This window comes from Alligator mississippiensis, chromosome 1 (genome assembly GCF_030867095.1).
Source record: "Alligator mississippiensis isolate rAllMis1 chromosome 1, rAllMis1, whole genome shotgun sequence".
NCBI lineage: Eukaryota > Metazoa > Chordata > Crocodylia > Alligatoridae > Alligator > Alligator mississippiensis.
Window position 1 is genome coordinate 242,070,053 of NC_081824.1, and position 16,619 is coordinate 242,086,671.

Below are 16,619 nucleotides of genomic sequence, written 5' to 3' on the forward strand. Positions count from 1 at the left end.
ACCACAGGTAAATGAGTGAATGTACAAGTTTCGCTGACAAAACCAGAAAACCACAGCGCTTGTACCATCATTACAAAGGGGGGGGGGGGGTGATACCAATAGTAGGGCACTGAGATGCAAGAGAGTCTGCAGGCTCCCCAAAGAAGGGTGGAAGAAAAACATTAACATTTTCACACATGCTTCCTGGAGCACAGAAGGTGTTAGAACACTATACAAAAAAAAGAGTGCGGGCCTGAAGTGCTTCAAGATACTAAGACAAGCTCTGTCTCCACCCACATGGCTAAAATGATATTATGGGGAGGTGAAGGAGGACACATCTTTCTTTATCCCATTTTGCTAAGGCAAAAATCTCCGGTCAGAGCACAAGACATGAGACATTCTCAAGTGAGAATGTGTATACTCAATCACTCAAAGGAGAATATGGCATTTATCAAGTTACACATCTCAAGCCACAACTTTGGCCCTATGGGGCACGTCCAGATGTGTGTGGGGATGTTTGTTTCCCCAGGAACAACTAGCAGTGGTGCACCTTGCACTGCAGCTACTTGTCCCTGGGGAACACCCGTGCCATCCATGCTTTGGCACACAGCAAGTTATCCTGGGGGCGGTAGGGGAGGCTGGGGCCAGCACTGTGCTGGCCTCAGCAGCCTTACCTGAGGTCCTGGGGGCTTCCCAGGGATGCAGCTGTGGCGATCCTGCCAGGCAGAACCTGGCCAGCTGCCGCAGGGTGGCTCTGGGCAACCTGGCTCATCTTTTCAGCAGTGCGCACTGCCTGAGTTTGTACTGCTCCAGTTTTTTTTTCTGTGGGCGATCCAGGGGTCAAAAAAACCCATAGGAAAAAAAACAGAGCAGTGCATGCTCGGGCAGCATGCCCCTGCAGTGCAGAAAACATCGCCCTGTGCAGTAGGTGGCGCTGCAAACATGTTTGTGGTGCCACATACCACACAGCTGTGCTTGTCTGGACATTGAGTCTGGGGCTCCAGCCCAGCTCTGTTAGCTAGCATATCTTCTGAAGTGCCCAGGCCAGTATCAGGTTGGTACAGAGCTCTGGTACTGCCATGTTAGCACAAGGCACTCCCTGGAAAGCTTTCCAGTTTCACTGACATATACTCAGTTCTAGTGATACTGTGGACGCTTTGACAGTATCAAATTAGTCATGCTGTGACAATTTGAAAAAAAACTCATTCCAAAAAATCTAGTTACAAAACTCTAACTTACTGCTACCTGGGCTCTCCTCCACTGGGGGGATCAGAGTGCGAGCACGTTGGAGGGTAGGGCCCAGACGCCTATGGAGAATACAGTGAGTTACATGCCTGGGGCCTACCATCATCCCTGCTGGCTGGCATGAGGTAACAGACCACCTGGTCCCTTGAAACTGCAGTCCTGATGACAATGCTCTGAAGACCATGTAACCTGAAAAATTCATGCAATCTTCGCTTGTAAAAACCTTTGCTTGATGATTGCTTTGTTCAATTGCAATCAGGCCAGTAAGAATTATAGTTTTAGTTAATCAAAGTTAGGATTTTAATTGATTTTAGAATTTCCCTGTTTCTTAATCTGCAACTAAACATATAACAAGCATGTAGCATCGGGCTTTCTTTCAAAATGGCAACAAGAGTCACCCACCCTGGAAGAGCAAAGATAATCCAAAAGGGACATTTGTGATCCAACCATCTTCATTGTCCAGTTTTCACCCATGTCCTTCTTACAGTTGCACTACACCAAAAGAAGCCTGGCAGTGCCCAGCAGACACCCATTTACAGACACTACTTACAACCCACCTCATCCACTTCATGTGATACTGTCAGCTCCCAGAGAAGGAGAACATGGAGATCCTGCCAGGGCCTAGTGAAACCAAGGTGGATGCCCCTCCACAGGGTACATAAAATAAAGGACATGAGGGTACTAGAGGCTAGATATCCCTCCCCCTTTTAACAGGCCTTGCAGGAAAATTGTCTGTGAAATACGAAGCAAACTCCCCAGTAGGGATGCTGGCAGAGGAGATGTACACAGAAAGTAAGTATGGCAGGAGAGAGTCCCTTCCATGCTCTGACATATGTCCCTCTCTGAGTTGAGGGACTGGATCCCAACCATAGGTGGCAGAAGCAGTGGGCTAGCAGGGCTCAGCCCCCGCAAACACCAGGACAGCCTGGCCACAGGCTGCTGCAGCAGGAGGAAGAGGTGTACCGGGATCACAGCCAGCCCAGCACAGCACGCCAGTAAGTTTCTTTTTACTGCCTGGACTCGGGGGAGGCAGATCGAGACCCCCCACAGTGCAGGAGGGAGCGGAGTAGGGGCAGTGACAAATCATTCACCCCTGCCCTACTCCCTGCTGCACTGTGAGGATTCCCCCATGACCCAGCCTGGCCCCATTCATGGGGAATGGGGCCCCGGCCGGGCTGGGGCATGGGGCAATGGGAGCCTGGCGGCTCATCCAGGGGTGTGAGTGGGCAGCTCCTGCTGCTGCATGCACCGTGGGGAAGCCAGGAAGGGGGAACAGTCCCCTCCCCCCAGCTCCCCTGCACTGTGCCCCTGGACGAGCTGCTGGGCTCTGATTGCCCCATAACAGGCCCAGCCATGGCCCTGTTCACAGTGTATGAGGCCCTGGCCAGGTCATGGAACAATCAGAAGCCGGCGGGTCCTCCAGAGCTGCAGTGCAGGGTAGCCAAGTGTTGGGGGGTGGAGTGCTGGCCATGGCCGATCTTTGCACAGGGCAAGGGCAGGCTGCAGCTGCACTCTGCCTGCTCCCTGCCTCTGCACCTCACTGCAGCCTTTCAAAGCAACACCATGTGCCTCGCTGCCCGGCCCGCTCAGTGGCAGGACACACATGGCACCATGCCACTTGCTGCAGTGAGGTGCGGAGGCAGGGAGCAGGCAGAGCACAGCTGTAGCCCGCACTTGCCCCAGGCAAAGATTGGCTCCCCGGTGCCACAACTCTGCCCAGGGCGGAGTGGGCGCAGGTGTCCCGGGAGCTCCGTCTCATCTGGTCCAGCAGCACAGCCAAGGCTGGCCCCACTTGAGGTCCGGGCCCTCCACAGGTGGTGCAGGACTGGGGCCGGGCTGGAGCTGGTGCAGAGAGCCAGCCGGGGGGGTGCAGGGCTGGGGGGTGGTGGATGCCAGCACTGTGCAATGACCCCTGGTGTGGGGGAAGGGGCCGCTGCACGGGTGCAGCGGGCCCTGGCCCCATTCCCTGCCTAGTCCCAGCCTCACTCCCCCGCCTCTTCCCCCGCAGACTTTGGGAGAAGTTAGGTGTGCGTGCTCTGCCCCCAACTTTTTTTTCTTCCTCCGCCTATGATCCCAACCCACTAGTCTGGATGGCACTGGAAAATAAGGGAATGAACCTGGCACTCACGTGGAGAAATTGGCTCTCCAGTGAAAACTATTTCTTTATTGGCTAGGGCAGGGAAGTGAGACATTGTGTGGGAGTCAGTGAAAACTAGCACATCTGATGCCAGTACCAGGCCAACCAGCAAGCTAGCCCTGCTGTGGTACTCACACTTGATATTGAAAGATGCATTCACTGTTCGTGCCTCCTCCCCTGTGAATGCATTTCTTGCCACGCACTGGAAATCTCCGGCATCCTGCTGCCAATCAATAGCAGTGAACTGCAAATTGCTCCCTTCCATGAAGCGGCGTTCAGTGTCTTGAATAGGAAGACCATTCTGCAGCCATTCAAACTCCATCCCAGCAGGATCCGCCACCTCACAGCGCAGGATGGCACTGCGGCCGTGTAAGGCATCCTGAGAATAAGGCTCTTTAGTGAAGAGAATCACTGCCTGCGTCCCAGACACTGGAATGAAGATAGAAAACAGTGGTCAAGTTCATGGCATGCCAGGGTGGCCCAGGGCAGTGGAAGGGGATAATTTGGGATGCGAACTAGGTTTTCTGTATAGCTCAAATAGTGCAAGAACAGAGACCCATACTGCCTAGGGATCTCTCTGCTGTAAGCAGAAAAATAACCATAAGTAGAAAGGGGTCAGACAAACGGATGCCATTTGTGACTCATTGTCCAAGCAACCAGAAACTCAAGCTTCAGTACAGAGCACTCAAAAAACATTCCCACTGCCACTGTGCTGAGGAAAGCTGGTCTCACAACTGGGTTTGGACAGGCCCATACTGACCTGAAGCAGTCCATCCCCTCACACAGAGAAAGAATGTCAAGACTTACCCCCCTTTGTCAAGGCCTACATGCCTCCACAGGCAACTAACCTGTCAATACACATAGTCCCACACCCATCCCCTCCCTCTCTTGTACTCTCTGCATCTGAGCACTTATCTCACTACACATGGCCCTCTGAGTTTCTGCTGCATTTTCCAACTGATGAATAATATTTAAAGAAGCTAACTAAACATTAAATACCTTCCTGGTACTTCTTGTCCAGGTAAATCCTTACTGCTGTGCCTCAAGGTCTACATATGCTCTGATGGGACAGGATGAGGGTGGAGGTACAGGGGAACAGGGAGCAGTATCTCTAAGATGACCTCAAACAAGGTGAAAAAGATGGAGCCCCTAGCACAGAGAAAGCTGAAGGTGCTAGGTACAAATGCTACAAAGTAGGTGAGGAAATACCATCCAAGCACATCAGGAGCTCCTCAAAGAGTTCAGGCACTGCTTTTTGCTGATACTGAGGCTTTGTGTATACTTCACAGCTCTGCCACACAGTTGTCAACTACAAACATAAACAGATCTCATCATTTGGCCAACACAGCATCAGCAAAACCATCCATGGAGATGCAACTCCTACTGGGGCGCTTTGAACTAAAGCTTGTTCAATGAGCTTTAGTCCAAAGCGCCCTGCCGCCATTCTTCAGGGCGGAGGACACTGATACACATGACCCTCAGATGCTTTTAATTAAAAACACTCGCTAATTAAAGCCGCCCCCCTGTGCCTCCTGGAGTACATGTAAAAATGCCCTAAGTGACAAAAAATGCAGAATTATGGTGAAGTAGCTCCAATGATGAACTCCTTTCACATATAATGTGCACTTTATTTCTAGGTGAAATTTACAGCTTTAACCTGGAGAAATATTTTAACAAAAAAGCAGGTACAGCTTCTTTTTTCTTAGTCCTATGCAGCTCTCTAACCCTGCATGAACTGTACCAGGAAGTCTATTCCTCCTATGTTCCCTGTGGGGCACGAAGAGGATCTAAGCAGCTTGGCATGCACTGACTTGCTTGTCAAGTTTAGCAATTTCATCTGTTATATTTCAAGAGCAGAAATTGTCTGTCTGTTACTGTCTCTGATCTTTCTGTTCCTGTATCCCCCTCCTCAACTACCCCACCCTTTCCAGTTGGTCTAATAAAAGATATCACATCTACTCAAAGAACCTTGCCTGCCTATGTCCTTAGACCACCACGGCTACAACCAAAACCCCATTCCCAAGACTTGCTCTCATGTGGAATGAGGCCAAATCTGCCTAAAATTAGAGAGTCAGTCAAACTGGAGGCAGATTTTGAGTATTTCACGCATAAAATACAAAGTCACACTACAAAGTACTAGAAATAGTGTATTCCTGCAATTTCTCCAGCTGTGGAAAATGGCTTCAGGAAGGACTTTCCTGCCTGTTTTACATTAGCAAGATCTATACCTAGCTCAGGAATAAGATAAGGGGTCCCAGTTTGAAGGAAAGAATAAAGAGATGGGAATAAATGGAAAACAGGTAAATTTGCAATGTGAACTTGGCAGAGATAGATCAAGCCAGATTAACCTGCTAGCTTCCTATGAAAACAAATGATTTTCTAGTAAAAGGGAAATACAGTAGGGTTCTCCTTTCTAGACTGCAGGAAAACATTTTATGCTCATTACAAATCAGAGCTCATTGATTAGAAACAAAAAAGGAGGACCCAAGCATATTACTAGTCATGGGATAAGCAGGAGCCACCAATACAATATACTCATGAAAAACAATGAGTGCAACCTGAGAATTTATCAGCCAAGATTTTTCCAGTATTGACTGGAGTATTAGTACTGCTGGACAAGGCACTGGTAAGATCTCATCCTAAACCGTGAGAAGCACTGATTCAGACTGGAATGAGTATTACTAAGTGATGCTGCTACAACGATCACAGGAGCGGACAGAAAATTTTACAAGAACTTGGCTTGTTTATCGAAGTCAAACAATAGCTGAGAGGAGGGGAGGTTGCTGCCCATAAGTATGAGGGGGCAAATCTGAGAGAGGAAAGCAAGTCATTTAAGCTAAGGGTCAGTGTTGCCACAAGAACAAAAGACTGTAAAACTGCCCAGGAATAAATCTAAACAGGAAATTAGAAAAAGCTTCCTAACGATCAGAGTTGCAAAGGACAAAAACCCTAATGACATGGGTGGAACAGAATAGGATGTTACAATACACCTAGGGAGGAAGAATCATCAACACTCCTATAGGCTGGGTGGTATCATTCCACTTAAGTAGCACAACTGTGGAAAGGGATCTCGGAGTCATAGTCAACTCCAAAATGAACACGAGTTGCCGATGCGATGAAGTAAAAGTAAAGTTAACCGCACTCTTTCTTGCATAAGTAAGTGCATCACAAACAGGTCTAGGGAAGGGATACTTCCCCTCTATGCAGCACTGGTCAGGCCACAGCTGGAGTACTGCATCCAGTTTTGGGCGCCACACTTTAGGAGGGATGTAGATAACCTGGAAAGGGTTCAGAGGAGGGGCCACCTGTCTTGTTAAAGGCCTACAGGAAAAACCCTACAAGGACCGATTGAGGGATCTGAATCCCTTCAGCCCCTGCAATAGAAAGCTGAGAGGTGATCTTGTAGCCATCTACAAACTCATTGGGGGGGGGAGACGGACAGCAGGAAATAGGGGTAACTAGAAACAATGGCCACAAACTGAAGGGTAGCAAATTTAGATCGGACATCAGGAAAAAATTCTTCACTGTGAGGATTGACAAAACATAGAATACATTTCCAGCAGAGGTGGTGGTATTTAAAGGAAGATTGGACAAATACCTGGCTGGGGTCATCTGAACCCAGCACTCTTTCCTGCTCAGGGCAGGGGGTCGGACTCAGTGATCTAATAGGTCCCTTTTGACCCTAAAATTTATTAAATCTGTTAAATCTATTTAAGACCAGATTCCATAAATACATGAGACGAATTACATGGTTCAGCTACCTGTGGTAGCAGGGTTTGGACTGTATGGCCCAGGTTGTCCCTTCCAGCCCTGCATTCTTACTGGAAGAGGGAAGCAGGAAAAAAAGCTAGAAAGCTCCACAAAGTGGGAGCAGAATGACTGAAGGCAGCTCACCAGCCCCATCTTTCAATAATATTTGGCTGGAATTCACTGCAGAACCCCACAGAGCGGGAACTAGCAGTTAGACAGTTCCTACTGCCACTGGGGCAGATCCAGTGGTACAGTTGCACCCCCTTGATTACTACTCTACCCAAACTTTAAACACAACTACAGCAGCACTTCAATTGAAGCAGCACTGCGAGTAAACTGGCTTCATGGTTTATTATCATCTCCCTGATTCCTGCTAATCTCTCTCCACTCTACAGGTGTTAAAGACCCTCTCTCCTTCTTAATGGTCTTGATGTTCCACTGTTCAAAATAACCTTTCTTCTGCAATGTAGCTGTTTGTTAGCCATTAGTGGTAATGTCTCTCTTCCATTTTGCAGCCCAGCAGGCTGCTTTTACTGCTAGCTACAAACCTTTACTCGGGTAGGGTAATATTTAACTCAGGTATAGAAATGTCTGACAGTGAGGTACTGGAAGCACTGTCACGATGCTGAAGAAGGCTAGATTTTGTTTTATGAATCTGAAAGAGATGATTTAACTATAACAATTACAGGATTAATGACCATATTTTTCTGACTATTTTTGCCTAGTTCATTGTGTTTTTAAAAAAATAATATGTAATCTAGCAAATCAATGCATAGTCCAATAGTTATATTTGTTTTTGCTTTGATCTTAAACTGAATAATACAGTGCTAGCCCCCTAGCATATTAGTAAAGCTTTTAGTTCCTCTTTAACTGGAGAAAAATATGTTGTGTCATGATGTGTCACACCATCTCTATCTCCCGATCTTTAAAATCCAAAATTCAGTCACCAGGACCTGTGCTGGTGGCCAAAACACACCAGAGAAACAACTTCCTCATTTCATAGTTGGGCTGCCACTAGAGGAACATCAGTTCCATAGCGGATCAGCAGCGATATAAGGAAAATTGACTGTATCAGCAATCTGTTTTCTTTGGCTGTTATAGCCGATAATACCACCGAAAAATGTCCCGTGCATGCGCACAGCCACAGAACACAGGTGGCCAGGAGCTCAGCCCAGCAGCCTGGAGAGCAGCCAGGTCCAGCTGGTAAGTCTGTTGTGAGGGAAGGGCCTGGGGGGACAAACTGAGGCCCCCACAGTGAGGGAGGGAGTAGAGCTGGGGCAGAGGCAAGTGTCACACAGCCGGGGCAGAGCGGGGGACGGATTTGTGAGTGGCTCATCCAGGAGATGTCGGGGGGGGCAGCTACCGCCACTGCATGCACCCCGGGAGGACATGGGGGGGTATGTGCCCTGATCTGCATGTGGGGCAAGGGCAGACTGCCACTGAGGGCTGGGCCAGGTGGCAGCCCTGGGCTCTTCCCAGTGGGGGAGCTGGGTCTGGCTGAGCTTGGGGCAGGCAGCAGTGGCACTGGAAGGGAGGTTTGGGGGGGTTATGGCGAATTTTGGGCTGGCTACAGCCCTGTCCTGTAGCCCCACTCCCAGCGCTGCCACTGCACACCCTGAGGGCAGCCAGGCCCAGCCCCCAGCCAGGAAGAGCCCAGCACCGCCCCAGCCCTGGCCCTGGCCCCAGCCTGCAGCGGCAGCCCACCCCACCCCATGCACACCTCCTGGGGGGGCCCCTGACATCTCCTGGACGAGCCCCTCATGGTTCTGTCTCCTGCTTTACCCTGGCTGTGCGGTGCCTGCCCCTGCCCCAGCTCCACTCCCTCCCTCACTGCAGGGACCTTGATCTGCCCCCTGCCATGCCTCTTCCCTCCTCCCCCCCCACAACAGACTTACCAGCCATACGCCACTCTCTATGCTGTCCAGCTGCATATCAAAATCAAATTGGTATTACCTGATAGGGCTCGTTAAAAATCAGCCATCAGTATCGGCCCCAAAATTCTCTATTGGTGCACCCCTAGCTGCCACACTGAACCTCACCAGAATCTTTCAAACGAGCCTTATCTGAAGCTTCCTGGACAGGTTGATTTTGGCTTATGATGCAGCAAATGTGTTAGGGTTCTCTCACATATTTTTATATATGTAAAATGAGGGCACCTTGGACAGCGTGTCAGAACCAGCCAAGCAATCCAGACTTCTCTGGTCTAATCTATTCTGTAAAGTTTTGCCAGCAGAACTCCAAATCCATTCTCAAGTCTTCTCTGAGATGATAGAACCCTCCTTTCTGCCAGTACAGTTATTCCACTGAATACAGTGTTACTCCAGGGGCATCTCACAAGATTTTTTACACTCCAGCCTGGGACTTGCTGGCGAAGTTGAAGAGCATGCAGGCAGAAGCTTTGCCTGCTAGATCAGGAGAGGGCAATTATTTCAGCTAGAGGGCCACTTAATGAGTTTTGGCAAGCTGTCAAGGGTCTCATGGGTAGCCCTGCCCCTTGACAGGTGCCCCGTCCCCTGGCTGCCATCTTGTGACCAGAAGTCCCTCCCCTTGCCCCCGGAAGTACTCCTTTTAGCAAGGGGTTTTGCCATCTTCGAATCAGAAAAATACCAAATTATATTCTAAAAAGTGAACATCTACAACATTCATTAATTTGATTTAAAAAAATATTTTGTTCTGATTTACATGTGTTTGTGTAATATACATAGAGGTGATTGCATAATACCTTAACATGAAATATATTGTGGGGTGTGGGTGGCATGGGAGGTGGGTACTGGTTTGTGGGGGGCTGTGTGGGGGTGAGGGTGGTGAGGGTGTGTGGGTGTCTGCGTGTATGGCCATGCAAGGGGAGGTGTGGGTACATGTCCCTCCCTCCCTTTACACACACATGCGCACACACACACACTCCTGCTGCTGGCCCTGGAGTATGAGCACAAGCCACAGGCTCCTGCAGTCTGGCAATGTAGCCAGGAGCCATGTGGTGCTGGAGTGGCTGGCAGCAGGCAGGAAAACAGGGAAATGGTAGCTACAGGCAGGGGGGAATGGCAGTGACCGGGTGCGCAGGAGCACAACAATAGCTGGGCAGGAGCGCAGGGCCTGCACTGGTGTCCCAGGTCCAGCATTGGTGGGGCCCAGAGAGGGGTGGCAGGAGCACAGGGTCCAGCACCAGCTGTGCTGGAGGGGGGCCAGGGTTCCCATGCTCCTGCCACCCTACTCTGGGCCCAACAGCCCAGCACTCCCGCATGCCCGCTCACTGCCACTGCCCCCTCCCCCCCCCTCCCCAACCTGTAGCTGCCATTTCCCTGCTTTCCTGCCCACTCCAGCACCACATGGCTCCTGGCTCCATCGCCACAACCACAGGACTCATCAGGAGCCAGCCCAGCCCTAAAGACTGGGGTGATCGCCCATGGTCCTCCCCGCACCTCCCTCACCCCTTCCATTCTTATCTGAGTTTCCCTCTCCAGCAGAGCAGGAACAGCCCCACAGGTCCCAGGCCAGAAGCCTCTGCTAGGCAAAGGCTTCTGGTTGGGCGGGGTGGGAGGGAGTTGGGGATGGAGCAGGGTCAGGCAGGGTGGGGCTTGCTGCTGGGGCAGGCACCCAGGAGCAGATAAATATTAATTTTCTAATTTTTTTAGAGGCCCTGCAAGCTGGGTAGAATGGCCTGCCAGGCTGGATGTGGCCCATGAGCCATATTTTGCCCACCCCTATGCTAGATGGACAATGACTGTGAAAGATACAAAGCCAAGTGAAAACATGGTCCCTGAAAGTGTCACTGTGTATTCTCAGGAGAACTTAAAAGTCAAAGTGACTGCTCCTTTCTGGGACAGAAGGAACAGTGGTAGAAAAAACCTCTTGCACATCTGCCTCACTGGAACCACAAGGAGTCCAAAACCAGGGCTCGGCTATCTTGATCTCCTCTGCTTGATGACAGAGTCCTGGCTTTCTTCACAATGCATTAGAAAGCAAAACAAAAGCACCCAGCATTCTTGATCCACCGTACTCTGCCTTGGCAGAGTGGCATTACTCTCTCCACATTCATACAGTGGAAAGTTCTGCTCAAACCCAAGACAGCCCAGTTTGCAGGAAACACCACCATTAGTAAGGCTGACTTTAACCAGAAGTAGGACATATCTGAATAGTAACAGAGCATTACAGAGTAAAAACAGACCTCCCACCCCACCCCACCCCACCCCTAACACACTCACTTGTGCCCAGATCACAGAAGCCTCCCTCCTGACCTTACAACACCCAAATCTCATCCAACCACTTAACCACTGCAATGTTTTAACCTTAAGAACACTACAGAATTTGTTTCCAAATGAGGGTTGTCTACCAGACTTTTACCACTAAGCATGGCAGAGAGCTGCTAGCACAAAAGCAGCCTGGTTAGATGTGGGCTGGCAGGGCTGCTGCTTCCATGGAGAGGACAACTGGAAGTTCTGAACAGAGAAGCTTACCACTAAACAAGGGACTCTTGTGCAGTGGGGAATCAAGCCTCTCCAATAAGATATGGGGCAGAAAACTCAGGATCAACTGATTGCAAGAAACACTAACCTCTGCTCAGAGCCTATGCCCAGGACCTGTTCTGTAAAGCAGTACAGAAGTCAGGACATTTCATATACTGCTGCACTCCACGGTACAAGGGAGTCCAGTCCACCTGCTGGGGGCAGCTACTGGATCCTCGTTGTGAAGTGCTTTAGGAAAGCTGGAGACTACTAAAAGCTTCACATAGTCAACATAAATCAGCTTCTTCACCTGCTACATCTGCAGGAAGAAATGACCCCAACACCTGGCCTAAGGAGCTCTCCTATGAATCCCAGAGCTCAGAGAGACCAAGCTGCCTGACCTCAGGCACTGCCAGACAGGATTATTTGTCCATTTTCTCTCAACTCCCCATTACCTTAGAAAAATTTGTAAGAAAGCAAACTGAGGGCAAACAGGAGCTCAGTGGTGCTGGATGGAAGAGGCTAGCACAGGCTGAAGGACATAGCCTCTCTCAGGGCATTTATACACATACATTTGTCTGCTCTGACACACTGGAAATCAGCATGTCGGAGCAGACTCAATTAATTGAGTATCATACACATTTGTATAAATGGTGAAATGCACATTAGTGCTGAGAAAATGGAGGCGGCATGCTTTTGAACTAAAACACCTCGAAAATGTTTTAGTTCAGAAGCACACCACCGCATTTTCTCAGTGCTGACGTGCATTTTGCTGTTTATACAAATGCATGCGTTGCAGAACCAGGTGCTTTTCAAAGTGCCTGGCACTGTGGTTCAAACATGCACAAATGCCATCACTGCCTAGCAATAGGGAAAAACTGAATCCCAGCAGACTACAACCCAGCGTCATAAACATTCTGCCAAACACTGTATGGCTGTACAGGCTTTAGGTCCTCTATGGGAACCTGAAGCTTCTGTTAAGATCTGTACTTTGGATCTCAAAAAGCAACAATTAGCTGCCATGTATTAGCCATAATTTTGCTGTAACTATCATGTGGTAACCACAGTAACTAAACCCTATGCCAAGAATGCACATGAACCCATACCCAAATCTTAGTTTTTTGGGGGGCTGCAACCAAGAACAGCCCTTCTTTGTACTTTAGGTGACAGCAGTGCATGTCCACAGGCAGTTTTCATTGTCATATCTTCCAGGCTCACAATAAAGTACAGTTTATCCATCAATTCACAGCAGCTGTCATTTAAACAATGCAAGTAGTCTAAATATCTCAAGGCTACCCAGCAAACTGAAACACGTGACTTAATATTAATCTACATATATAAGTTTAAAAAAGCACCATTAAAGAGCAGTGCACACAGAGTATCAAGTTTGACACTGCATTCAAAATGACTAAACAAAGGGAAATGAGAAGTTAATAACACCACAACATGCATGTAGCTACATTAAAATTCATATTGCTAATTAGTAGTGCAATAGCACCTAGATGTCAGAATGGAAGCACGTACAAACAAGTAACAGAAAGACAGCTTTGTCCTGGAGTTGGTCCAGGGCAGGTGCCATGTACAGCCTGGGTCCCAAAGCAGGCACTGTGTGCAGCTCATGCCTCAGAGTGCTCAGAGCAGGCACCTAGGACCTTGGATCTGGTATGGAACGGGTGGCGGAAGGGGAGAGGTAGGTGCAAGGGCCTGATCCAACCTGCAAGCCCATCCCTATGACATTCATCCAGCCTGTGAACTGGTCATGTGCCACTCATCTGGCCAACCCCTGGCCTATGACAAATCTTAAGGCAGATGAAATACAAATAGGAGTGGAGAGGAACAAGAAACAAAACTGTAATAGTCTGCATAAGTCTTCCATTAGCTAGGCGCACACACAATTCCTGATGACTTCAAAAGGAAGCTTCATTGTAGCCTGCTAATGTAGCCATGTAGACATGTATTTTTTTAATCATGCTTGTATGGTATGGAACTAAGGGCGCAGACAGAAGTGACATTTGTTTTGCAGTCAGACCCTTGAAATTGCTCTAAAGCTGTGCCCAAACAGAAGAGCACAGCTGCAGACTGCTCCAATGGCACAACAATTTAACCCTCCTACTCGGCCTGCTGTCTCAGGATGGGAGGGGGAGAAGGCAAAGGAGGGAGGTCCCTTATGTGGTTTTCTCAGGCCCCTAGACTGGGGTGGCGGGTAGACTGGAGCCTCTCACTCAAGATGGGGGGCTCCTGCCCTCCCCTGCCTTCTCCCCCCTCCCATCCAGAGACAGCAACTGAGCTCCATGGGGGCGGAACCAGGGGAAGAAATGCATGGAAAAGCAAGGAAAGATGCTCTCTCCCTGGATCGGCTCAATCCTCCACCCTCCCAACCCGTAGGTGGGATTGGGAGGATCAACAAAAACCAACTATAATCTTATTGAACACAGCCACACTCTGCTACTGCTACAGCAGGTATCTATCTTTTTTGTACCAGGACCCATTTGTAAACATTGATGACTAGTCTTGTCCCGACCCAGTAAATAGTTTAAGCAGAAAACATCCCCCTGGCCCTGCTTGGTGCCCCTCCTCACTCCTGACCCACTGGCCCCAACAGTGTGGAAGAACAGGGACGTGGGTGTGTGGAACAGAAGGGGGTATAGGGCGTGGGGGACATGTGCCCCACCAGATTTGTGTACCCACAGTGGGCATGGGGCTGCAGCCTGACCAGACCAGCATAGGCAGGAGCCACCTCTGTGGCCCAGCAGGTGGGTCCCAGCACAGGAGGGTGGAGTGGGGTAGCAAGACTCCTTGTGCCTGAGGCTGCTCTCCTATGCTGAGCAGCCCCAGCAGGGAAGGCAGCCAGCTCCAGCATGTGGGGCTTCCCTCCCGTGTTGGGTAAGTGCAGGTGCTGTATGAGAGTGGCAGGGAGCACCAGTGATATAGACAGAGGTTGTGCCCCTCACTGCGATGTGCAGCACTGGCCAGAGCTGTGTCTCACCATGTGCCTGCACCCTGAGCGCCCCTATGCAAACACAAATCATGACAAAAATATTTTTTGTAATAAAATTAAAATGTTATAGTAGGTGTTTGACTTCTAGTGTATGATTTAGGTTTTTTATGGTTCTAAGATGGCAACTCCCCCTCCCAAAAGGAGTATTTCTGGGGGTCAAGTGGAGGGACTTCTGCTGGCAAAGGTCAGGGATTAGGGGTGGACTTCTGGTCACAGGATGGCGACAAGGGGCAGGACAATTGTCAAGGGGCAGGACTATCCATGTGGCCCTTGACAGCTCATCAAACCTTGTTAAGCAGCCCTCCACCCAAAATAATTGCCTGCTCCTGCTCCAGAGGGTCTTAAGTGACTATGACAACTCCAATCAAAATAGAAGACATGATATGAGACTCTTAATAGGGGAACTGCATTTGCTAATGTTATGCTGGAGGCTGGCTGAATCTCACAAGCTGAGGGGTGCACTAGCTGCCCAGGCAGGCTAAATGTTCTACTGAACAAAGAGAATCACATGTCTTTTCTTTAGCAATAGCTTAAGTATGGGAGCCAGCACCCCAAAACATGTCTCAATGCAAATGCAGGATTTGGGCATACAGAACTTACATAACTTTGTGGCACAATTTTCCCATACAAAACTCTGTAATGCAGACTCAGCCTAAGAAAACCAGGAGAGAGTACTTCCAGCAGAATGTTGGAAAGACGTTTGGGGACTTGAACAAAGAAACTGCCTCCTGTTGTTTTATTCTTACTGCATCCAGGGAAATAGGCCCTCAGGTCCATTTTTTGTTAGATAAACAGGATCATACCAAAGAAATAAAAGCCTATCATCTGGTTCTCCTCCTAACGGAAGCATAAAAATATGGGCCTAGAAGGGGAATTTTGTATCATCAAGTCCACTCCCCTGTTACTGCAAGAAATACATTATACAGTCCCATAGTACCCTAATTTTGGCTAAATGCTTGAAGTAGGAAGGGAAAAGACTAGCTCATTTGTGCTTTGAATGGTTTCTTTCATATTCAGAGATGGTGTGACACAATTAGCACTTAAAACTTTCCCAAGGAAGTTTTTTTTTCTCGTGATTTCATGGATAATCGTATCAGCTGTGTTCCTGTGGATGCTAAACTGTGGCTGATAAAAGATAAGGTGTGGGTAAGGACAGCACCAGAGATGACCCAAGCAGGTGCAGGGCTCAGGGCAAATCAGCCTGTGCGGGGCCCCGCCCCGGACGCGAGGAAGGTGGCAGCAGATTCAGTCATGGGGGGGAGTGGCCGGACACGAAGCTGGTGGCAGCGCAGAGTCATCGCAGCCACTCCGCCTGGTTCCACAGGGCCCCCTAAAGCGCAAGGCCCAAGGCAAATGCCCCAATTCGTACCCCCTAAGGACGGCCCTGGACAGCATTCACAGAGAAATTAATGCCTTAGAGAAGTGGTGCTCAACCTTTTTCCCCCTTTGTCTCAGATGAATAGTGCTCAGCCTGTCTGTGAGCCAGATCCTGCCAGAGGACCTGATCCTGGCATTTGGCGCAGTAAGACAAGGCCCGATCTGGCTATGTGTGTGGGGGGGTGAGGTCTAGGGAGTTGCCCAGCCCCAATCTGGCCATGTGCCAGAGGCAGGGGGTAGGGGAAGCAGGCATGGCCTGACCCCAACCCAGTCATGTGGGTCTTGGAAATTTGGTAGCAGGAGAAGGATGGAAGTATTACTTGCCTCTGCTCCCCTCCCACCAAAGTTCCCAACACATGGGGAGCCCCACAGGCTAAATACCATGGCTCTGTGGGCCAGAGATTGAACACCCCTGCTTTAGAGCTCTTGGGACTTGCCTACACAGTGTTTTAGGAAAGACACTAAACCTTGATAAGTAGATAAGTTTTGTTAGCTTTTCTCACCATGTAGAGACACTAACAGTAACAATTTATGTCCTTAGTCTGACATGGCTTGCTTCTGCCCCACAAACCCTCTTCGAAGGATTCCAGAATATAATGTTGTATAAAGCAGTACTTGGGCCTCCAGTCACAGCTATCTCCTTAGGTTGCAGTCTCCTCAGATCTTGAGCTGTGACTCTTCTAATGCAGTC

General features: G+C 49.4%; 1 protein-coding gene across 4 annotated transcripts in view; it reads right to left on the reverse strand.

The window, feature by feature from the left end:
- The window catches only part of PTK7 (protein tyrosine kinase 7 (inactive)), a 188,245-nt gene that overhangs the window by 45,328 nt on the left and 126,298 nt on the right, over positions 1–16,619 (reverse strand). For all 4 annotated transcript variants that reach the window (XM_059720357.1, XM_059720359.1, XM_059720360.1 and 1 more), the window contains exon 2: positions 3,497–3,790. In XM_059720357.1, coding sequence (XP_059576340.1) covers positions 3,497–3,790 — 294 coding nt within the window. The remainder of the gene's footprint in view (positions 1–3,496; positions 3,791–16,619) is intronic.